Source organism: Urocitellus parryii, chromosome 9, assembly GCF_045843805.1.
Source record: "Urocitellus parryii isolate mUroPar1 chromosome 9, mUroPar1.hap1, whole genome shotgun sequence".
NCBI lineage: Eukaryota > Metazoa > Chordata > Mammalia > Rodentia > Sciuridae > Urocitellus > Urocitellus parryii.
In genome coordinates this window covers 7427278-7449439 of record NC_135539.1, presented here as the reverse complement: position 1 = coordinate 7449439, position 22162 = coordinate 7427278, and the positions used below count along the sequence as shown (strand labels likewise).

Genomic DNA, 22162 nt, shown 5'->3' with positions numbered 1-22162 from the left:
TCCGGAGCTTGCTCACCTGGGGGCACGCTCCTCTCTACCATCATGACCGCTTATGCCAAGTCTGACAAAAAAGCTGTGCTAGGCCTCTATGTACTTGTCTGCACTTACTGAATGGCTGCCCCGCCTGCCTCCACTTCCTGCCCAGGCTTTCTTGGCTCTCCCTATGTGGGATACGGCACTTTCCAGTGCGACTTACACTTAGAAGCCACTTGCTCAGGCTGCTGGGGCTGGGGCAAGGGTGTGAGTTTGACTGTCAGTGGCCAGAGTCTCCTCTCTGGGCCTGGCCATTGTGGCCTTGGTGCCTCCTGGGTCCCAGAGCTGGGTGGGGACACCTGGTCAGCACAGCCTGGAACCTGCCGTGCGGGCGATCCACACGTTTAATTTGCACCAACGTCCTTTGTTTTGGTATCATTGTGAAACCTTGCTGCTCTCAGTCGCCTTACGAGTTGTATTTTTATGCGTTTTGTTTTCTGTCTCTTCCCTGCTAACTGTCCTTTGGCATGGTTCTTTTGTTCATCTCGCGGGATCTCTCCATCTTGACCCTGTGGCCTGGGACCTTTCCTCCTCACCCCTCCAATGGCTTGTTTTCCCCTTCCCGGGAGCTGGGCTCTCTGGGGCCTGGGGCTTCCTTCCTCACCTGGTAGTTTGAGGATAGCCAGAGCCCCCAAACAAGGCTCGAATAACTCCCCACCTGTGAAAGAACTCAAGGAGAGCCCTGCAGCCGAGGCCTTCCGGTGCCGCAGCGTCAGTGTGTCTGATCATGTGGTCCGCAGGTAGCGGGGCTGTGTCGGGAGGGGGGCACAGACCCGGAGCTTGGCCCGTGAGCACCCGGGTGGCGGTGCATGGGGCTGCTTGCATGACCTTGTTGCCTGGCCAGGGCTAGAGGAAAGCCTGACCCTGGCCCAAGGGATCCTGGTGGCCAGGGGTGGAAAGGTTGCATTCTGTCCCTGAGACCTGTACAGCATGGGCCGCTGCATGGCAACCTCAGAGGCCTGTCTGGACACCCTGGCCAGGGCAGCTGCTCTAGAAAGCTGGACAGCCAGTGGTAGCCTCCACAGGCTTGTCCCCAGAGGGCAAGGGCTTTTTCAAATTAAAGCAGGGCCTCTGCAGGTTCAATAGAGACATTCAGGTTTGAGTTCGGCTTTGTCACAGTCCGTAGAGTAGACTTTTCTTCTTGGACTTCCTTCTGGGAAAGGTCTACTTTCTGTGATAGCTGGAGGGGAACTGGGGACTTTGGTGGAGGGGTGGTGGGCAGCTTGGGAAGGGCAAGCCAGCCCCCAGGCGTAGCTTCAATTATTTCTGCTGGCCAGACCCAGGGGCAGGCACAAGCTTTCAGAGACCGGTTCCAGGCAGCTGCCTACCTGTGGTCACCCTGCTGGCTCAGGCTGCACTTAGCAGAGGGGATGCCTGTGTCCACCTAGAAGCCCCTCCTGGCCTCAATATCCCGTGCTCTGGGACCTAGCTTCTTATTAATGCCTGCTTTGGCTCCAGCCACAGACTAGCCTCTTCTGTTGGGTATTTGGCCAGGAGTTGGGGGATGGAGAGGCATTCTGTGAGGCTCCTGTCAGCTCTTTTTTAGCAAGTCTTTAATGTGGCTAAGGGCTGTGAAACTTGTGACAGCTAAACCTACATAAGCCCTTCCCCTGGTCCCTGGGGTATGTGGAGTGCTGCATTGGCCCTGTCTCTCACTGAGCCCAGCCCTCCTTGCCCTAGATGGAAGTAGTGGCTGTGTGGGCAGAATGCAATCCTGCTCTGATCCCCATGGTCTTTGACTCTGCATGATTAAGCTGTTCTGCTACAACCATGACTAACTCTCCTATGTGCTCGGGCAGAGGGGATGCCTGTCTCACCAATCTCTCAAATTTCTGCTCTGACCAGAGGGCCCAGGTCTTTCTTGCAAGGTGTTTCCCTCCTCCCTGGGATGATGTGGTCCACATGGTTTGCAAAGCTGCGGCTCAGTTGGCCGCTGCACCTGGTCCTGATGGGGTCTTTTGGAGCGAGGCCCTTTTGGCCTGTGCATGCATTGAGCTTTGCCCCTGGTGGTAGCTGTCTCGGCCGTTCCTGGCACTCTGACCCTGGCCATGACTTCTTCTAGCAGGATACAGACATCCCTCACCAGTGCCAGCCTGGGGTCAGCAGACGAGAACTCCATGGCCCAGGCTGATGACAACTTGAAAAATCTCCATCTGGAGCTCACAGAAACGTGCCTGGATATGATGGCCCGATACGTGTTCTCCAACTTCACGGCAGTACCTAAGAGGTGTGACCTGGGCTCCAGGGGTGGGAGGTACAGCCTCAAGCCACACCATGGTGACAAGTGCAGCTGTGCAGGCCATCAGGGCCACTCTGGCCTTCAGGAGTGGTTTGCCCTGAGGCATCTCTGAGAGCCCTGCTCCAGGCCAGCTGGAAGGCGACATTTTTTTGCTTTCAGGTCTCCCGTGGGAGAATTTCTCCTGGCAGGCGGCAGGACCAAAACCTGGCTGGTTGGGAACAAGCTTGTCACAGTGACGACCAGTGTGGGAGCTGGGACCCGCTCATTGCTGGGCCTGGACTCTGGGGATCTGCAGGCCAGCCCAGAGTCAAGGTGACTGCTCCTTCTCCCCCATGCCCTGCTAGCCTGGAGACCTGGGGGAGTCCTTGTTTACCCTGTACATGGACACTTCTGTCCCTAGCTCCAACCCTGGCCTGCATGTGAGACAGACAAAAGAGGCGCCTGCTAAGCTGGAGTCCCAGACTGGGCAGCAGGTTTCTCGCGGGGCCCGGGATCGGGTGCGCTCCATGTCAGGTGAGTTCCCATCTGCCTCCTTGGTTGCTGTTGTATGGGGAGGGCAGCACCCTCTGCATAGTCATGAAGTGAGGCCCTTGTGGCTGAAGGGCTTGCTTATGGTGCTAGTGTTTCGCATGGCCCTAGAGCAACTCTGGGCCTTGCCTGGCTCACCCCAAAGCTGTTTCTGCTGTACTTGAATGGGCCTTAGTCCAGGTATGTCTGGGACCCCTTCGGCTAACCTGGGCCCACTGAGGTTAGCAACCTTAGAGGGCCAGGCCTGGGGCTGAGTGCTACCACTGTAGCACCCTGTAGACATTGGCCTGGTGCTTCCAGTCTGACCAGACCCTGGGAGGAGCTTCTATCGCTGCACTAGTGGATTTGTACTGGGCAGGTAGTCACTAGCCCTCCCACCTGGTCCTCTGCAGGGGGACATGGCCTTCGAGTTGCTGCCCTGGATGCACCAGCTTCCCATATTCCAGGAGGCTGCACTTCTGCAGGACCACAGAATGTACCAGCTACAAAGCCGGAGAAGGCCTCTGTGGGTGCCCAGGTTCCAGCACCAGAGAAGACGAATCTGGCAGCCTATGTACCCCTGCTGACCCAGGGCTGGGCCGAGATCTTGGTCCGAAGGCCCACAGGTACTGAGAGGCCAGGTGGACTACTCTGATCAGGCCTACTCTGAGCTTGGGCCCCCCTTGGAAGGGGCCCCATCCCCACATAGTGGGATGGTTACCCTACTGCTGTGGCCACACAGAGCAGCAAGCACAGGGCATCTGGGCTAAGAGATTCTGAAAATGGGTCTCCAGAGGCAGTGTGTCCAAACAGGGCTGCTCTGGGTTGCACAGGCTGACATGGCAAAGCACCAAACAAGGCAGCCTGCACTGCAGAGGTTTGTTTTCTAGTCTGTAGGCTGGAAATTCAGGCCAGCGAGCTGGCTCCTTCTGAGGCCTCCGTCCTGGACTTACAGATGTTGCTTTCTCCCTGTGTCCTCACATGGTCATCTCTCTACACATCTGTATCTTAATATTTTTCTTTTTTGGTACTGGGGATTGAACCCAGGGATGCTTAACTATTGAGCCATATCCCTAGCCCTTTCTTATATTTTATGTAGAAACAGGGTCTTGTTGAGTTGGTTAGTGCCTCGCTGAGTTGCTGAGCCTGACTTTGAACTCATAATCCTCCTGCCTCAGCTTCTGGAGCATCTGGGATTACAGGTGTGCACCACCGTGCCTGGCTCTAATCTTATGAGGATACCAGTGAAGCTGGAATAGGACCCGCTCACATGATCTCACTCCTTACAGATGCTGTTTCCACATGCAGTCATCTTCTGAGGTCCTGTGGGTTAGGGTGTGACGTGGAATTCCGAAGGGATATAACTTTTCCCATAACAGGCATCTCAGCCAAAAGGGCTTAGCAGAGGCCTAGAGCCCGGGAGGTGGTAGAAGAGGACACACAGTGCTGACCTACAAGGCTGTAGCAGGCTCCAGTTGCCCTGCAGTGTCCCTGAGATTGACCTAGAGTAGCAGAGTGCTTGGTGTCCAGCAGGGAGGACATGACCACAGCCTAAGTGCAGGCATGTGCCGTTGGGGATGGCACACGAGGAAGCTGCCCAAGGGGATAGCCAGTGAAAAGTGCTGGTCTGAGACTTGAGGGATGCTGCTCTGCCTTACCCAGGGAACACCAGCTGGCTGATGAGCCTTGAGAACCCACTTAGTCCCTTCTCCTCGGACATCAACAACATGCCCCTGCAAGAGCTGTCCAATGCCCTCATGGCTGCTGAGCGCTTCAAGGAGCACCGTGACACGGCTCTGTACAAGTCACTGTCAGTGCCGGCAGCTGGCACGGCCAGGCCCCCTCCTCTCCCACGCTCTAATACAGGTGAGCTCTGGCAGGGCTACATGCAGGCTGTGAGCTGCCTGACTGGGGCACACGGTTCCCTCTGCTGAGGCCCCCCATACTGTTGTCCTCGCACATCTTCAGGGGATTGCAGGTGCTCTGGGCCCTGATGTTGGGAGCAGGCTCCCATCTGTTGAAGGGACCCTGTTTCTTAGAAACTGATTCCTGCTGTCTGCCGCTCAGGTGCTGCTGGGGATGGCAGTGTTGGGAATGGGTAGAGCTCAATGGAGCTTGGCTGGCACCCTGTATAGGAGGCCCGGGGACCAGGGCTCCAGGAGACACCACAGGCAAACACACATTTGCCTGATTGGGGTTGGGGTGCCTGAGCCTGCCAGCCTGTGTGCTCCAGGCCTATTGGCCCCATCCTATGCTGCACCCTCTGGCCTCCCTCATGTGGCCGCAGATAGTACTTAGAGGCTGAAGATATCTGCTGTCAGGAGAAGTTGGGGAGCGCTGCCCACCCAGAGGTCCCTGCAAGCTGCCTGGAGAGCCGGGAGCCCGAGTGTGCTGGCCCCGGCCGCCGCTGGCCCTCCCCTCTCTCCTCTCCAGGCTCGGGGTCTATGCCTGTCCTCTCTGCTCGGCCTGTGTGTAATCTCTGCTGCTGACGTGGCCGCTCACGTGGTTCCCTTGCAGTGGCCTCTTTCTCCTCCCTGTACCAGTCCAGCTGCCAAGGACAGCTGCACAGGAGCATTTCCTGGGCAGGTATTCGCGCATCCCTTTTAAGGAATGATGTTTGCTGCAGAGCGCCGTCTGCTGCAGAGGCGCTGTTCTCATCGTCCCTCATCTGGCCACCCCTCCATGACCCTGTCAGCCTCGCCGCCCTCGGGAAGCAGGGTCCCGACCGCATGAGGACACCTATGCAGATGCCTTGCTTTGCAGTGGGAGCCCCTGACTTGTGCCCTTTGTGCCGAGCCCTGCTCCACGCTGCACATGGCCTCCAGCAGGTGGGGTGGCCTGGTCTCTGGTGCCAGTGGGTGGCAGCTCTTGGGTACTGAGTTTGGCCTTAGGGCCCAGCTGAGCTGACCTTACCCTGATTCATGGTGGCCTGCATCTGCCTTCGTCACAGCTGGCCAGGGTCCCTGCAGACTGGCAGGAAGGGCAGTGTGCAGTGAGTGGGCTGCTGTGTGTGGGTGTCACAGGCTGCTTTGACCCTTGGCTGCTTCTCACCCACGGGCTGCCCTGATGCTGTGCAGAAAATGCTGTCTAGGGACCTTGGTCCCTCACTCCTAGCATACTTGCTGTGGGCCTGGCTGGGACTTGAAGGCAAGCCTCTGGCCTCACAGTGGGCTCAGTCTGTCGATGGCGCTGTCCCCCACATCAGCCTCTTCCTCAGGTCCCAAGTCCTGGAGAAGCTCAGCCTCTTTCCTGGATCTCTGGGGGCTGGTCTCAGGGACTGCACCCCTCCCAAGCTGAGACCATCTTGAATGGGGCTTCTTCCTTGTCCTGCCCTCACCTGCCCACCTTGCTGGAGGTTCAGAGGTGGCTTCTGGTGGACACCTGGGTGGGCAGAGCTGGTGCTCAGTGACCCCTGTGATCCCATAGGAGGCCCCAGTGCAAGGGTCCAGCGACCTCTCCCCAGCTTGCTCCATGGTGACAGCAGCAGGCAGAGCCCTGTCCCTTCTGGTAGGGAAGAGCCTGGTATTCTGAGGCCACATGAGTGCCAGGGCCTGACCCAGCCCCCAGCAGCCCCTTCTGTGTTCTCTCAGACTCTGCTGTGGTTCTGGAGGAGGGGAGTCCAGGTGAGACTCATGTACCAGGGGAGCCCCCTGAGTTGGAGGATTTGGAGGCAATGCTGAGTGCGGACAGGCGTTGCCGGCGCTCTGAGGCTTACAGCAGGGTGAGTGTGGCAGAAGATGCCAGGACAGAGCCCTGCACCAGGGAGGTGGGGGGAGCACCTGCAGGTGAGAGTCAGCCTGCACCAGACCTCCTGGCCCCACACTAGCTTGCCCTGTGAACCTGGCAGAATTTTATGTTTCTCATCTGAAAAAATAGCTAGCTATTCCACATTCCTCCTACTTGGGGCCATCTGAGTTCCCTCTGGCTGTCTGGGGTGGCCCCCATTTGCAGTGCCCTTGGTCCATGGGGTCCCAGATCCTTTGCTCAATATGGGCCCAGGGGGGTGTGGGGACCATAGATGCGGACAGAGGCCTCTGGAGAAACCTGACCAAGGTCCTCTTTGGGGTCTCACAGTCATCCTCAGCCTCCAGCCAGGAGGAGAAGCCCCACACTGAGGAGCTGGCTGCGGGGGGCATCCCAATTGAGGCAGCAGTCTCCTCTGAGGGTGGCCGGCCCTCCGTGGATCCCTCCTTCCAGCCATCACAGCCCCTGAGCAAGTCCAGCTCCTCGCCTGAGCTGCAAACACTGCAGGACATCCTTGGGAACCCTGGGGACAAGGCTGATGCTGGCCGGCTGAGCCCTGAGGCCAAGGCCCGATCCCAGTCTGGGATCCTGGATGGGGAAAGTGTGGCCTGGGCAGCCCCAGGTGAAGAGGGCCGGGGCTCCGCCGTACCCGAGGGTCCTTTGCCATCTAGTTGCCCCCGTTCTCCCGGTGGCCTCCGGCCCCGAGGCTACACCATCTCCGATTCAGCTCCATCGCGCAGGGGCAAGAGGGTGGAGAGGGACACTTTGAAGAGCAGAGCTGCAGCCTCCAGTGCTGAGAAAGTACCTGGCATCAACCCCAGGTAGGCCTCCTCCCATCCGCAGCTCCCAGACAGTACCTGGGGACAGGGCAGCTGAGTCACCCCAGGCAGAGCAGGCCAAGGGCAGGTCCTGTTGTCTTCCCTTGGCCAGTGAGGTGCTGGCCCTCTGCTCTCCCAGGGGTGGCCCTGAGCCCCAGCTCCACCCTCACCACCAACCCCTCCCCAGCTTCGTGTTCCTGCAGCTCTACCACTCGCCATTCTTTGGTGATGAGTCCAACAAGCCCATCCTTTTGCCCAATGAGGTAGGCACACCCTCCTCCCCAGGGAGGCCCCTGCTCTGGGCAGTGGTGGTCAGAGCCCAGCTGGTAGCAGGGACAACCCACCCAGGTAGGGCACTTCTATGGGGTGGGCAGGGCCGTGGGGTGGCCTCTGGCCAGGGCTCAGACAGGCTCTGTGTGGCTGCAGTCCTTCGAGCGGTCAGTGCAACTCCTTGACCAGATCCCTTCGTATGACACACACAAGATTGCTGTGCTGTATGTGGGCGAAGGCCAGGTGAGGCTATTGGGCTGGCAGGCCCTCTTGGGCTGGGTGGGCTGTGGGCTTCCTCCTGGGGCAGTGGGGGAATCTGCGCCCTCTGCCCCCTCCTCTGGGTACTCCCTTGTCCTCTGATGGTGTTTGTGGAGCCCTGTGCCAGGCACTCAGCTGTGAGGCTCATGTTTAGGCATGTGGTAGGTGAGTCGTGAGGACTGTGGGGAGAGGTTCAAGAGCAGAAGGTGCAAAGGCCTCTGGGGCGGTCTGGCCCCAAATGAGCACGGGAAGGTGGCCAGAGCTGGGGTGCCGCCCGTCTGGTAGCCTTGGTGGAGTGGGTGGGGTGCGGGGCTAGGCTTCTGGTGGGGATGGAACCCAGGGCTCCTGCATGTTAGGCAAGCAATGTAGAGACCACTGAACTACAGCCTCAGCACTCTGGGTGTATTTTGAAGAGAGCACTAACCTAAAATTTGCTGACCTGCTAAATATGGGATGGGAGAGGCAGGAATCCAGGGTGGTACCATGCCATCTGGCTGGGTAGCTGCCTGCATGGAGTGTGGACAGCAGCAGAGCTCGGGACCCTTGACAGCTGGGCTGGGTGCCACCCTGCTCCTCTGGCTCTCCCCACAGAGCAACAGCGAGCTGGCCATCCTCTCCAATGAGCACGGCTCGTACAGGTACACAGAGTTCCTGACAGGGCTTGGTAGGCTCATCGAGCTCAAGGACTGCCAGCCCGACAAGGTGTACCTGGGTGGCCTGGACGTGTGTGGCGAGGATGGCCAGTTCACCTACTGTTGGCACGATGACATCATGCAAGGTGGGCCACACCTCCTGTGCATGAGTCATTCCTGGGGGCTGGGTGGTGTGGCACAAGGGCTGGCGTACAGGCAGTGGCTGAGCTGCTGCCCTCAGGGGGGAGCTGTGTGCCAGCAGGGGCATGAGTTTGTGGCTCCAGTAGGCCCTCAGCTGCCAGAGAATCCAGGGACTGCCTGGTGGGAGGCACGGGGAGCTCCATTGAGACCCTCTGACCCCGGCCCTACACCCTGCATTGTACTGCCCTGCCTGGGGCTGTGCCTACCACCCAGCCCAGCCTCACTTGCCCACAGCTGTCTTCCATATTGCTACGCTGATGCCCACCAAGGACGTGGACAAGCACCGCTGTGACAAGAAGCGACACCTGGGCAATGACTTTGTCTCCATCATCTATAATGACTCTGGGGAGGACTTCAAGCTGGGCACCATCAAGGTGAGTGGGGTCCTTGTGTGTTGGGTGCCCAGGCAACACCTGAGCTCTGTCACCTACATCTTGCCTCTTGGACAGGTCAGAGGCCAAGGTGGCAGCACAGCTGGGATGGGGTGCCCAGGCCCACCTGAGGGGTCATGGCTGGGAATAGGTTGCGTGACGGTGTGGAGGCCAGGCCTGCCTGCTTTGTCTTCATGGCAGACCATGGGGCCATGTTGGTGGGCAGTGTGTGGGGGTACTGGAGCTGTGTGCCTGTGGACCTAGGTGCTGCAGCATGTCCTGAGGTCCGGGTCAGGTCTGGAGTGGGCTGGGTATGGCTGTCCCCAGGCTGGTAAGGAGCAAGTTCAAGCACAAAGGCAGGTGGCAGAGTCTTGCCATCAAGGTCATGAGCCTCTATCACCAACAAGCCTGGTACTGAGGTCAGTGAGGCATAGACATGCTGATGACGTATCTGGGCAGGGCCAGTTCAACTTTGTCCACGTGATCATCACACCCCTGGACTACGAGTGCAACCTGCTGTCACTGCAGTGCAGGAAAGGTGAGGCTCGGGGATAGGTGGGGAGGCACAGGGGCCGAGCCCGGTGTGAGCACCTATCTCCCCAGACATGGAGGGCCTTGTGGACACGAGCGTAGCCAAGATTGTGTCTGACCGCAACTTGCCCTTTGTGGCTCGCCAGATGGCCCTGCACGCAAACGTGAGTGAAGGCAGATCCTGGGGTGGGATGGCAGGCACGTGCCCTGGATGGGGACTGACCACCCTGCCTCCCGGCCCCAGATGGCCTCACAGGTGCACCACAGTCGCTCCAACCCCACCGACATCTACCCCTCCAAGTGGATCGCCCGGCTCCGCCACATCAAGCGGCTCCGCCACCGGGTAGGACAGATGAGGTTCCCTCAGAGATGTGCTGACAAGGGTTGGGCAAATTGTGTGCCATCCCTCCTAGGCTTGCTGCCGAGGCCCTCTTTCCCCCTCAGATCCGTGAGGAAGCCCACTACTCGAACCCCAGCCTGCCTCTGCTACAGATGCAGTCCACAGCCCACCCCAGAGCCCAGGCTCAGGCCCCAGCTGAGGCCACAGCCACCTGTGAGGCAGGCCAGCGGAAGCGCCTCATCTCCTCAGTGGACGACTTCACCGAGTTTGTGTGAGGCCGAGCATGTGCCCAGGGCTTGCTGTGGCCACCTCCTCCCTGTCCCTCCACAGGATGATAGACAGTGTTCTGTATATATATGAAAATAAATTGGCCATGTGTCCCCGGCGCTCAGACTCGGGTGCAGGTAGCAGTCAGACAGCTCCTTTATTTGACTTTGTCCGTTTTGTGGGGTTGGGGGCAGGATTGAGGCTATACCTGCAGCTGTGGCCCCAGAAGTGAGCATGCTCAGATCCTGGGTCTCTTGGGGACAGCCCCTCCCACATCAGTGGAGCCCTGGTGCTCACACCCAGGCCTCCACCTCACACACTCACACTGTCACACGCTCACCAACCCAGTCCTGGGAGCCAGCCCCAGGAGGGTCCTTTCCCCTGCCTGCCTGTCGCCCTCACTCCTGCCCTTGTCCTGCCCTTGTCTAGACCGGACACCGGCAGGCCTGGGTGCTACCTTGTCACCACCAGGCCCTAGGCAGGGGAGTGAAACAAAGGGTGTGATGGTCCGGGGCAACTGTGCCCCAGACTCTGACCCAGCCACAGGGCCTAGCTTCAACCACCAGGTCCATCAGCCCTAGTGAAAAATAGTGACATAGAAAAACACACACATTTTAACCCTGTATAAATTACTAATGGTAGACACATGACGGGGGGCGGGGCACTGGAGGTGAGTGCGCTGCGGGGGTGGGAAGGAGAGGTAATAACTTAGGGGCGGACCACAGGAGGTGCAGCTCAACTCTCCTGAAAGCCTGGATCCTTAGCGAGGGGATATGGCTGCCCAGGGGTGGGCCGGGCACAGCCCGCTGTACCTGAGGACTGGGGGAAATAAGTTAGCGACTCAGAGCCAGGTTCTCGCTGGTCCAATGCTGCTGTTCCTGCAGGGAGCTGGGGAGGGGCCCTGGGTCCTGGCTGGTCACAGCCTCTTTAAAGTGCTGAAGCCCAGAGACAGGCAGACCCACCCGCCTGCTCCCTGGGAAACCTGCGTGTAGCTGTTCTGCCCAACCCGAAACCCTGAGGGTGGCAGAAGATAATACTGAGCGGTGTCCACCCTGGCTCCAAGGGGCCAGAGCAAAGCCACAGGCCCTGCCCCAAAGAAGGGGCATGGCCCAGATTTCCTGGGGCTAAGGACTGCTAGGGTGGACCTTGTTTTTAGCCCACAGGCATGGCCTGCTGCGTCCTGTGGCCAGGTCCATACCCCGACCTGGCTGGGCAGGGTGTCTGGGCAGGAGTGGCCTGGCGCTGGGGGATGGTGAGGTGGGAGTCCTGCTGCTCCTGTGGCCTCGCAGGCTCTGTAGCTGCTGCTCCAGCTGGTAGACGTCCTCCGTGGCCTGGTTGAGGCGGTCGAACTGGGTCAGCAGGGCCTCAAACACAGCAAGGAGGCGGGAGGGCTCTGGCTCAGGCTCCCCCCGTGGCCCCGAGTGGCCCAGGCCCACACTCAGCCCGTCCTGCTGGCTGGAGGCAGTGGAGGGGTGTGAGGCACTGGAGCCAGCGCTGGGTGGGAGTGCGCCTGGGGAGGACTTGGAGCCCCGGGACGAGCGGGAGGGCAGTGGTTCCATTCCTTCAAAGCGGACCTTGTGGCGGAACTGGGGGCGGCACAGGGGCTCGGTCAGTCCGGCTGCACCCTGGGCTCGCAGGGCCCAGGGTGCGTCCCTCTCCCCCCCACTGGGCCGTACCCACCTCTTTGACCTTACTGAAGCCCATCCAGAGGCGCAGCCTGCGCAGAAACAGCTCCACCATCTCGTAGTCCTGAGGCTCCCAGGCTGGGCGGTATAGCTCTCCCCGCAGGGCATGATAGCGCCAGTGCAGGAGGACCGCACCCAGCCTCAGGGCGCCCCACAGCCGCAGACCCCAGAGCCCCACACACAGCAACGGGGACAGGGTCCAAGAATCAGCGGGACACAGGTTGGGGCCCCGGGACCCTGGGCACAGCACTAGGAGTGTCCGGGCCGCGTTCAGGAGGGAGTCCATGCAGGAGACCAGCTGTGGGGAAGCAACACCAGTGAGGGAGTGAGGGGGTGGCCAGGCCAAGGCCCTCCCCGAGGGTCCCTAGCACAGTCACTTACCAGAACAGCCAGCTGGGCATAGGCCACGCCGAGCACAACCAGTCCTAAGGTGGCTCCCGCAAGCTCCGGCAGGGCCCGGCAGAGCGTCTTGCCAAAAACTGACCACTGTCGAACGAACCGTAGCTGCTGCGCGGCCTGCAGGTGGGGGGCGTCAGCCTGCGGTGCTGGGTCTGTGCCCAGCCCCGTGCCTGCCTGTCCCGTCCTCACCTTGACCAAGAGCAGGAAGAGCAGTGAGGCAGCCAGACCTCTGGCAACGGCACTCAGCTGTGCGACTTGGTCGAAGCTTGTGAAGTGGCGCGGACGACCGCTCACAAAGCGGGCCCACTGGCGGTCAGCGGCACCTAGCTGGGCCAGGCGCACCAGCGCCGTGGACGCGGTCAGCGCCACCAGCAGCCACCGTGCCCAGGCTCCAGGCTGCACTAGGCGAAGGTAGCCCTGTCTGTGCCAGGTGCGCACCTCCGCTACTGAGAAGTACATTGCGAACAGCAGCAGGCACACCTGTGGGTGGCCGCAGGCGAGGTCAGGGGCCTGCGGGGAGGAGCCTGCAGGGGAGGGGCCGGCTGGGAGGGGAGGGGCGGGCCGGGACTGAGGAGACCCCACCCCTCAGGTGGAGGGGCCAGGCCCAGCCCTGCCAGCAAACTGCCTACCGAGGTGAGCAGAGGCAGCGACAGTCCGGAACTGAGGCGCCGCAGTGCAAATGGGCGGATGCTGAGGGCCGCCAGGGCGCGGCCAGCGGTGGGGAACTCGAGGCGCAGCGTGACAGCGGCATGCAGCCCTACAGCTGGGCTGTAGCGCGTGAGCTCCACGAACACTGCACGGCTCCTACACAGAGGGCACCGTTGATGGGATACGTCATGCAGAGAGAGCCTGATAAGGGCAGGGGGCGCGACGCAGGATGGTGGGGGTGGTCATTGCATTTGGCCAGTGAGGAGGCCTCCCAGGAAGACTAGTGACAAAGCCACGGAGAGCTGGCTGGGAGGGAGGCTCAGAGGCCTGCAGGGGAAGCAGCTGAAGGGACAGGCGGTGCCCACCTGCTGTCCAGCCAGTTGTGCAGCTGCAGGAAGCCCAGCCTCGCACGGCTCTCCTCAAGATTCAGGCCCAGCTCCTGCACGTAGCCACCGCTGTCGTACACGGCACAGTATCCCCAGTACCAGGCACTGTGGGGAGGACCAGTATTGGAGCCATCCCAGCCTGCAGGCACCTGGGAGCCAGCAGCTGGCGAGGGGTTCCTCTAAAGGCCCCCTCCCACCTGCAAGGGCCCCAGGGCCCTGGCTCTGCTCACCCCAGCATGTCAGGAGCAGAGTAGGTCCAGGACTCAGAGTCGTTGTGGGCTCCACTCTGCCAGCCAATGCCATGGTCACTGGTGCTGAAGCCTCCTGCGGCTGAGCACACGGGCACTCCTGAGCCCAGAGGGTCTGGGCAGAGTGCTAGAATGCAGAGGAGCCCAGGTCGCGGTCACACCCCAAACAGGCAAGGTCACTGCTCTACCAGCTGGGTTAAGCTCCTATGCTGCCTGACCTCCCAGAACCTTCCCAGAAACCCAGGAGGTAGATATTGTCCTCTCTTGTTTTACAGAAAGGAAGCTGAGTCAGGATGAGGGTGAACATCACACAGCTAAGCTAGGCAGCTGAAACATGGCAGCCACAGCTGTATGGATGGAGCAAGGGTAAGTGTGGACGGCTCCACCTGCCTCACCTTCTTGCAGCCGCACTTGCCGCAACCGCGGGGGCCCCAGCTCGGGGCTGGACTGGTTCCCGTGGACGTAGGGCAGCAGCACATGGGACATCCATGGCCAGAACTCATCAGACCTGCCATCAGTGGAAGACAGAGTCACACACTCCAGCCAGTAGCTTCCCTGTTCCACTTGGCCAGAGTCCCAGAAAGCTCTATAGCTGCAGCAAGAGAGGAAAAGGCTAGAGCATGGTGCCTTGTCTGTCCTAGGGCTGTGCTGTGCGTAGCAGTCTCCCTGGTCTCTGCCCACTGGACACTGGTCACACCTCTTTCATTGCTCACAACCAACATGTACCTAGATATTTCCAAATGTCCTCAAGGGGCTGGGCTGATCTAAGCAGGATCAAAGTTGGTCTTGGTGGGCATCAGTGTCACCTTGGCCCAACAGACAAGTGTGTGTCCTGGGGTGTCCCTACCGAGTGATGGCCAAGAAAGCCCGGCTATCCAGCTCCTGCTTGATGGCACTCTGCAGTCGGTAGGCATGGCCGTGGCACGAGACGTCTCCATAATTGGCCAGCAGCGTCACCAGCAGGAAAACCATGTACACCAAGAGGCTCTGGGGACAGGGATAGTGTCGCTGTGAGTGGATCCCAGGCCACAGCATCAGGGCAGGGGTTTGGGATTGCTGGTTAGCAAACCATTCCTGGCCAGGGTATCTGGCATTAAGGAGCAGCACAAATGCCCCACCAGGGCCTCTCCTGGAGGCAGACACACAAGCAACTCAAGAACAAGGCTACTGCGCCCAGGGCCCTATAAAGCCAAGTGGGAGCCAGGCATGGTGGCCCACACCTGGAATGCCAGCTCTTGGGAAGCTAAGGCAGGAGGATCTCAAATTCGAGGCCAGCCTCAGGAACTTAGCGAGACCCTAAGCAACTTAGTGAAACTCTGTTTCAAAATAAAGTGCTCGGACATGGCTCAGTGGCTAAGTGCCCCTGGGTTCAATCCCTGGTTCCCCCCATGACCCACCAAAAAAAAAAAAAAAAAAAAAAAAAAAAAAAAAAAAACGTGAATGGGAGCAGGGATTTGGGATGTCCAGCAGCATGGAGAGGGGCTGGTCGGTTTAAGGGGTGAGGAGTCAGGGCAGGAGCTGCAGCACTTCAAATGCCCACCAGAGGGCATTCTGTGGTCAAGAAAGGGGGACATGCATGTGCTGGCCAGGAACTAGGAGTAGGGGGATGGAGAGCGGGTGCTGCTGCTGAGGCCTGAGCTCACCCTCAGCATGCCATGCAGCCTCTTGACCTTGCGGGCTTCCTCCTTAGCCAGGAAGAGTGCAAAGCCATGGGGGGGGCGCACCCGGGGCACTCGCTCGCTCACGGGGGTCACAGCTGGACTCTCCACCAAGGTGTCGTCTTCATCTGGGTGCAGCCGCTTGGCCACCAGTGAGAAGTACAGGGCTTCCAACAGGACCTGAGGTGCGGGTGGCATCAGCCAGCCAGCAAGAGACCAGTGGCCCCACCCCATCCAACCCACTCACCTTAAGTGGCTCCACTCCCTGTCAACCCACTCACCTTAAGTGGCTCCCAGCCGAGGAAGGAGGCCAGGAAGCTGGAGCTGCTCGAGAGGAGCCACATAACGCTCACGTTTGGGGGGAAGCTGGCACCGACCCACCCTGAGACCCCCACAGCCACAGCCACCAAGAGCAGGCTGAGCCCGTGGGCCAGGGAGGCACACCATGTGGGTAGCAGGTGCTTCCGCAGACTCTCCGCTAGTCCTGAGGACAGAGATAGCTGTGTGACTGCACGCCCAGAGGGAGGGTGTGGAAGGAGTATCTGACCTATGAGCGCACCTGTCCTGGAGAGCCCTGCCAACGGGGGCTGTTGCCCAGTCAGGCCCGGGCTGGGTGGCTGCTTCTCTCCCAGTGTCAGTACTTCCGTCTTCTCCCCTGGAGCACTGGGCCTGAGGCACAGGGCAAGAACCATGGACTCTGCACACCTCCCAGGCAGGGGCACTGCCATGGCCCACACTCATTTGCTGGGCAGTTCCCAAGCCTCTCCTAAGTCAGGTGGGTGTGCTGCTGGGAGCTCAGAGACACCATGGCCACTTTCCCCTTGCTTCCTGCTTACATACCCACTGCCCAGCACATCCTAGGGAAGACTCATCCCTCCGAGACGGGAAGCAGGGCTAGTTGGTCTGGGCTCCCACTGCCCCAACCAGACCCATCTCAGGATGACCTCTCCCTCAGGAACGAGCACTCACAGGCCAGTGAGCAGGTCTGACTCTACATGGGCATCTTGGGTAGGAGCCAGGCTGCCGGCCCCTTCAGCCAGGACCCGGCGGATCAGGTCTTCGTCTAAAGGAAGCAGGACACATCAGGCAGGGTTGGAAACCCAGGGTTCAGGCCTTCCCTCCTTCCCACCCTGGCTCACCTGAGGCTGAGAAGTATTTGGAAGGTGAGGAGGGGCTGACCAGAGAGAGGCCATCCTCCTCTGGGCCCAGCCCATGGCCCAGTTGGCCCCGAGCCAGGCGCTGCAGGGTGCTGCCCATGATGGATGGGTCGCTGAGCAGGTCTGGCCAACTGAGTGTGCCTTCGCTGGACGGCCAGCACACTAGGCTGTGGGGTGACACGGATCAGCAAGGGTTCAGGCGGGGGACACACCTCTGCATCTACTTGAACCAAGCCCAGTCACACACAAAGCTACGCAGGCACTGAGCACAGGGGCATAGGTAACCTGAGCAGACCTGTGGGGACAACATGACAACGCCAGAGACCACACATGCTAGACGAGGGCACACAGACAGGCACAGCTGGCCTAGGCCAAGGCTCACGGTTCCTCTAGGCAGCCCTACCTTTTAGAATCATCCAAAAACAAGTCGCCCTTCATTTGCCCAGCCAAGGCCTGTTGACAAGTACACAGACGCCTTAGAGTACAGGCAGACTGAGGCAGCAGGACCCCAGCTCAGGCAGGGCCTCCACCTGCCACAACCCCTGCAGTGCCACGACCCCTGCAGGAGTCTCACCTCAGCACGGAGGCCTGCAAAGGTGAGAAAAGAGCTGTCCAGCACAGAGGAGTCCAGGCAGCTGTCCACATCCAGAGCCTGAGGTCCTGTGGGGGTGGGGCTCAGGCCCCCAGCCACCTGCAAGGAGACCGCAGGTGGTCAGCAAGAATCAGCTCTGGCCCCTGCTCAGGGGAGCAAGATAAGCAATCTCCCAAGCAGACAAGATGGTCCAGACCAGTATTGTGCAAGAATATTCTAGAATGATAGGCATGTTCCCGACCTACACCGTCACGGCAGACTCCAACTACATGTCACTCTTAAGCCCTTGAAATATGACTAGTACAACTAAAGAAATGAATCTTTGGGGTTGGGCAGGTAGCTCAGTGGTAGAGTGATTGCCTCACATATGCAAGGCCCTGGGTTCGATATTTAACACCACACTAAAAAAAAAAAAAAAAGCTTTGATTTTGCTTATAGCACTGTCCTCAAGCCCTGGGGCAAACGCCTTGGCCACAGTGCCCCTCGTTGGTGCTGCAGGCTCCATGTGCACAGCACTGCTGAGGAGCAGGGGTGTGCCTCTGTAAAGGACGGTGCAGTACTTTCCTTTCCTTGTGATCTCCTTGTCTGGCTGTGGTGCTAAGACAGTGCTGGCCTCATGGAAAAGTCAGGAAGTGTCCCTTCCTCTTGTTAGAAGAGTTTGAAAAGCACTGGTATGACTATTTAATCTTTAACTGTGCAGGAGAATTCACCCATGAAGCCATCTGGCCTGGCTTTTCTTTGTGGATGCCACTTTGGCCTCCTCACTCATGTGATGCTCCACCTACTTCTCGGGGCTGCTCTGGCAGTGCCTCCAGTTCTAAGGTAGGTCCCCTGCTCTTCTCTGCCTGGGGCAGGCAGGACTCATGGTGTTCTGCGTCTATCCTATCAATTTCCATGAGGTGCATGACAACATCCCCTTTCATTCATGATGTGGCAATGTGAGTCTTCTCTGTCTTCTTCTTTTTGGTCAGTGTAGCTAAAATTTCGTCTATTTTGTTGACTTTTACAAAGAATTGGCTTTTGGTTCTCTGATTTTTTTCCCCTTTGGTCACTGCATTGGGCAGCATAGTTCTCAGCCCAACAAAAGGGCTCACGCTCTACCCTGGAGCTCTGAGCCCTGGCCCCAGCCCACCTTGCTCCGGGTCATCCGGAAGAGGAACAGAATGGCCAGGTAGACAGGGTAGACGACAACACTGGACACCAAGCCAATAGCAACTGTGTCAGCACTGGGTGGGATCAGACTGGACATAGGCCCCACACTGTGGCAGGAGAGAAAACCCAGGCTGGGTTAGGATGGGCTGTGGGCCCAAGGCACTGGGCGAGGGAAACCATCCTGACCCACAGGCACCCACCTGTAGGTGGCGTCTCCCACGACCCCATACCACACAGCATTAGCACCCAGGAAAAGGCAGAAGAGGAGGACACAGCAGGTGGCCCTCTGGACACGAGTGAAGCGGCTCCGAGGTGGCCGGTCCCACATGGAAAGCCAGATGTGCTTGTCAAAGAAACCCCGCTGCAGCTCGGCTACAAGCAGGCGCTGGAACCGCCACAGGGCCGCCTCACCTGGGAGGAGACACAGCAGGCTGCAGAAGGCCCCCAGCCCCAGCCCCGCCCGAGGCAGCAGCATCTTCACCTGCGGCTGGCAGCCTCACCTGCAGCCAGCACCTCCTTCTCCACCAGGCCCCCGTTGGACTCCGTCTCCACAGACAGCCAGTCGTTGACCAGGAAGAAGGTGCTGCGGCCATTCTGCAGGTCCCTGACAATGATGTGCTGCAGGAACCAGGCGGGGCTGAGCCCTGTGGAAGGGACGGGATGAGGTGAAGGCTGCGGAGTGCTAGTGGGGACAGGGCACGGCAGCACCGCCCCAGACCTTTGTTGTCGTGCCACACTCTGATTTTCCACACGTCGCCCAGGCTGTGCGGGGTGGCAATCTGGAAGATGTCCAGGCTGTTGCGGTGGAAGGCTCTGTCCCCGTCCAGGTGCCGGTGGCCACTCCGGCTATCTGCCCCATACAACATGATGCCCACATGGGCTGTGGTACCTGGGGATGGGAAAGGTGAGCTGGGTCTGCTGCCCACTGCATACGGAACCAGGCAAGTTATCCAGTCACAAGCACGGGAGCCCCTGTTCTGCAGTTGTGCTGTTTTTCAGTGGCACGGGGATTAAACCCAAGGCCTTGCACATACTAGGCGAGGGCTGTACCACTGAGTCACATCCCAGCCCTTTCTTGTATTTTATTTAGAGACAGTGTGTCATTGAGTTGCTCAGGGCCTCACTAAGTTGCTGAGACTGCCTTTGAACTCTCGATCCTCCTGCCTCAGCTTCCCGAACCACTGGAATTACAGGCGCGTGCCACTGCACCTGGCTAACTCATGTGAGTTTTGAAAAATGGATAATCAAAGAGAGAATTAGACAACACTGGTGAGAACACAGCTAAAAAATGAAAAATGGCAGGCCATGGGTGTCTATCTGGGTGGTAGGGGGTATGCCCAGCATGCATGAGGTCCTGGGTTCAATCCTTAGCACCCAGAAGAAAAAAAAAAAAAGAAAGAAAGAAAAATGGTAACACTGAAATTCAAATCAAAGGACAACGGAGCTGCTGCAGGGGTGGCCGGAAGGAGGCTGTGCTGCCCTATCTGACACTTGACAGGTGACCAGTGCCAGACCGACTCCCCCAGGTCAGGGAGGTGGTCAGAGGAGGTGGCTGTCCCAGCAGGTCAGGGACTGAGGAAATCTCCCAAGGAATGCAGGGAGACACTGCAAAGTACCAAATACCAGGAGAAGGGAAATGCTGGAAGTCGGCAGGCCTCAAGTGTGACACTCGCCAGGCACAGAAGGGCTCACTCCCGAGGCACACAAGGCAGAAGGCTTGCACGAGGCAACAAGCACTGGAGCTTGGGCCAAGTTGTGTGTTAAGAACACACGCATTTCCCTGTGTGTCCTGACACATGTGGAGCTCACACTGGTGAACCTACTGGGTGTGTTTTGAAAGAAATTTCAAAGGTCACAGAACAACCTTCATTGGTGGCTGAGCTCATGTTCGCCGTCTGCCTGAGCCCACGCTTGCAGCCCCACACTACAGAGCAAGGACCACCCACAACTGTCCTACGAAGGACGACCAGGGTCTGTGAGGTCACCTCAAGCCTCCCTGAGCCAGCCCACTGCGCAGCACTTGGGAGCCTGAACACCTGCAGGACACCCATCACCATGATCATTGCAGAAGCTGCCAGAGCCTGGGATGGCAGCTGGGGCCCAGAGCGGGCAAGTCCCAGATTCCCATCCACTGTCGTCCCCCCTCACCTGCGCCTCGGCCCCAGCCGGTCTTGACCAGGATTTCATACTTGAAGTGGCCTCCCCTCCCACAAAAAGGGATGATGCGGGCCCGGCCAACATCCAGCTGGTCCAGCTTGCGCAGGATCACAGCCATGACCACGTAGGTCAGCAAGCACACAGTGCAGGTCAGCAGAACAATGGAGTTCACGCCACTGGCTGGCTCCTGGGAAGACAGAGCCACCAGCCCAGGGGGTCATTCACAGGCCTCCCCAAGGATAGAGCTGGAGTCCACTCAGCCCTCTCACCCTGAAGAGACCAAGGAATGGGCCACTCACAGGAAAAGTGAACTGGACACGACTGGGGGGCACAGAGAGGCTGGCGCCAAAGGCAGTCAGGTGGCGGGTGAGGCAGACAGCCTGGTGGGGCGAGGTCTCCTCCAGGGGCATGAGCCCCTCGGTCCTCCACATCATCTCCTCCTCGCTGAAGTACTGGCACAGGGAGGTGTACAGGCCCACGGACACCTCCAGCGCTGACCAGTGGAAGTGGTTGGTTAGGTTCAGGTAGTAACTCCCGCCTGGGTCTCGGGTCCTGCTAAGGACAGGGCAGGTATCACAGCCAGACTCCACTGGGTTCCAGGATCCAGGCTTGGAATGTTCTTGCCTCAGATGCTGGGCCTGGCCAGCCACCCAGCCTTCTGCTGCCACTGATTCTTGGAGAGCCCATGTGCCCTTGGCCAATACAGACCAAACCATGTCTGTCCTGCCCCAGCCCACTCCAGGCCCCATTCCCTCCAGCCCAATAGAAGGTGCTCACCCCGGGGCGATGAAGAAGGTGTAGGGCCTGTGGTCAGCACCCCGGAGCACCTCCAGGCTGACCCTCCTCCTGGCTGAGCAGTTGTGTTCATTGGGTTGAGGCGCCGAGTGTAGGTAGACTGCCAGGTAGGGCTCGGGCTCCTCAGACAAGTGGCGCTCTGGGGGTGGTGTGCATGGCACTGGATGCCCATACAGGAAGCCTGCCCACCCTGGGACACCCTCTGAGGCCTACTGCCACAGGGCCTGAGAGTCCATCTGAGCATAGGGCTGCAGAAGCCTCCACACTGGAGCAGCCTGTGCTCCTCCATTGCCCCAAATGCCCTTCAAGCAGGCCCCACATAGCAGGAGGTAGACCTGAACTGCAGCCACAAGCTTGAGAGTGTCTCTTCCCCAGGGACAAGGCTAGGAGGAAGGGAAGCTGGGCCACATGCTGCCCATGATACTCACCGCTGAGTACCACATAGGTGACCTGCAGGTGCAGCCCCGCCTCAGGGCTGCTGCTGTCTAGGGTAACCACAACACTGACTGAGGTTTGGGGCTGGACGATGGCAGAGCCTGCAGGGGCACGGGGACTCTGGTCCGAGTTGTTAGGCACCTTCACTGTGATGGCGCGTTCGGTGGCCAGCCGTTCGATGGGGATTTGGGCACCAGCCTGTGTCTGGAAGGCCATGGAGGCCACCTTGGTGGAGACAGTGTAGTTGCTGATGTAGCCAAACGGGAAGGGATTGGAGTCTACAAGGAAGATGAGCTGCACCACGTCACTGAGGTTGGACAGGGCCCCGCTGAAGGCCTCCGGGATGGAGAAATGGCAGCCAGGGCCCGAGGTGTTGCCGTAACACAGCAGGCTCAGTGGATCTGAGCGCTTGCCCTGGGCCACAATCTCCTCACCCACCAGGGTCAGTGGCTCCTCGTTGAGCACTCGGGAACGCATGAGGATGCGCATGAGAGCCGAGGAGAGGTTGTAGGCCTTGGACGCCACCATCAGTGAGGGCGGCTCAGCCCCCAGCTCTGAGGGCTGGAGGCCCTGTGCCTCCGAGCTGGCCAGGTGGATGAGGTCACCTGCAGATGGGCACAGGAGGTTGGGAACCCCAGC

The 22162-nt window shown here is 59.4% G+C and overlaps 2 protein-coding genes across 22 annotated transcripts in view; one reads left to right on the top strand and one right to left on the bottom strand.

Moving 5' to 3' along the window:
• Tsc2 (TSC complex subunit 2) overlaps nucleotides 1-10356 on the top strand; it is a 35711-nt gene extending 25355 nt beyond the window's left edge. For 3 of the 12 annotated variants that reach the window (XM_077802598.1, XM_077802589.1, XM_077802587.1), the window contains 17 exons: nucleotides 645-773; nucleotides 2096-2260; nucleotides 2432-2584; nucleotides 2673-2785; nucleotides 3193-3405; nucleotides 4442-4645; nucleotides 5297-5365; nucleotides 6370-6500; nucleotides 6854-7344; nucleotides 7529-7604; nucleotides 7768-7854; nucleotides 8461-8647; nucleotides 8937-9076; nucleotides 9533-9611; nucleotides 9677-9768; nucleotides 9849-9947; nucleotides 10049-10356. In XM_077802598.1, coding sequence (XP_077658724.1) covers nucleotides 645-773; nucleotides 2096-2260; nucleotides 2432-2584; nucleotides 2673-2785; nucleotides 3193-3405; nucleotides 4442-4645; nucleotides 5297-5365; nucleotides 6370-6500; nucleotides 6854-7344; nucleotides 7529-7604; nucleotides 7768-7854; nucleotides 8461-8647; nucleotides 8937-9076; nucleotides 9533-9611; nucleotides 9677-9768; nucleotides 9849-9947; nucleotides 10049-10219 — 2599 coding nt within the window. In that variant the 3' untranslated portion in view covers nucleotides 10220-10356. The remainder of the gene's footprint in view (nucleotides 1-644; nucleotides 774-2095; nucleotides 2261-2431; nucleotides 2585-2672; nucleotides 2786-3192; nucleotides 3406-4441; nucleotides 4646-5296; nucleotides 5366-6369; nucleotides 6501-6853; nucleotides 7345-7528; nucleotides 7605-7767; nucleotides 7855-8460; nucleotides 8648-8936; nucleotides 9077-9532; nucleotides 9612-9676; nucleotides 9769-9848; nucleotides 9948-10048) is intronic. The other 9 variants (XM_077802590.1, XM_077802588.1, XM_077802592.1 and 6 more) reach the window with 7 other exon arrangements.
• Nucleotides 10350-22162, bottom strand: part of Pkd1 (polycystin 1, transient receptor potential channel interacting) — a 41947-nt gene continuing 30134 nt past the window's right edge. For 3 of the 10 annotated variants that reach the window (XM_026385615.2, XM_026385623.2, XM_026385624.2), the window contains 24 exons: nucleotides 21517-22128; nucleotides 21071-21227; nucleotides 20593-20848; nucleotides 20285-20480; nucleotides 18855-19025; nucleotides 18637-18780; nucleotides 18337-18547; nucleotides 18117-18243; nucleotides 16967-17083; nucleotides 16796-16845; nucleotides 16375-16559; nucleotides 16205-16298; nucleotides 15795-15904; nucleotides 15517-15719; nucleotides 15221-15415; nucleotides 14425-14564; nucleotides 13973-14085; nucleotides 13560-13704; nucleotides 13309-13434; nucleotides 12925-13144; nucleotides 12485-12775; nucleotides 12278-12412; nucleotides 11892-12194; nucleotides 10350-11797 (listed from right to left, as the gene is read on the bottom strand). In XM_026385615.2, coding sequence (XP_026241400.2) covers nucleotides 11336-11797; nucleotides 11892-12194; nucleotides 12278-12412; nucleotides 12485-12775; nucleotides 12925-13144; nucleotides 13309-13434; nucleotides 13560-13704; nucleotides 13973-14085; nucleotides 14425-14564; nucleotides 15221-15415; nucleotides 15517-15719; nucleotides 15795-15904; nucleotides 16205-16298; nucleotides 16375-16559; nucleotides 16796-16845; nucleotides 16967-17083; nucleotides 18117-18243; nucleotides 18337-18547; nucleotides 18637-18780; nucleotides 18855-19025; nucleotides 20285-20480; nucleotides 20593-20848; nucleotides 21071-21227; nucleotides 21517-22128 — 4763 coding nt within the window. In that variant the 3' untranslated portion in view covers nucleotides 10350-11335. The remainder of the gene's footprint in view (nucleotides 11798-11891; nucleotides 12195-12277; nucleotides 12413-12484; nucleotides 12776-12924; nucleotides 13145-13308; nucleotides 13435-13559; nucleotides 13705-13972; nucleotides 14086-14424; nucleotides 14565-15220; nucleotides 15416-15516; nucleotides 15720-15794; nucleotides 15905-16204; nucleotides 16299-16374; nucleotides 16560-16795; nucleotides 16846-16966; nucleotides 17084-18116; nucleotides 18244-18336; nucleotides 18548-18636; nucleotides 18781-18854; nucleotides 19026-20284; nucleotides 20481-20592; nucleotides 20849-21070; nucleotides 21228-21516; nucleotides 22129-22162) is intronic. The other 7 variants (XM_026385622.2, XM_026385618.2, XM_026385617.2 and 4 more) reach the window with 7 other exon arrangements.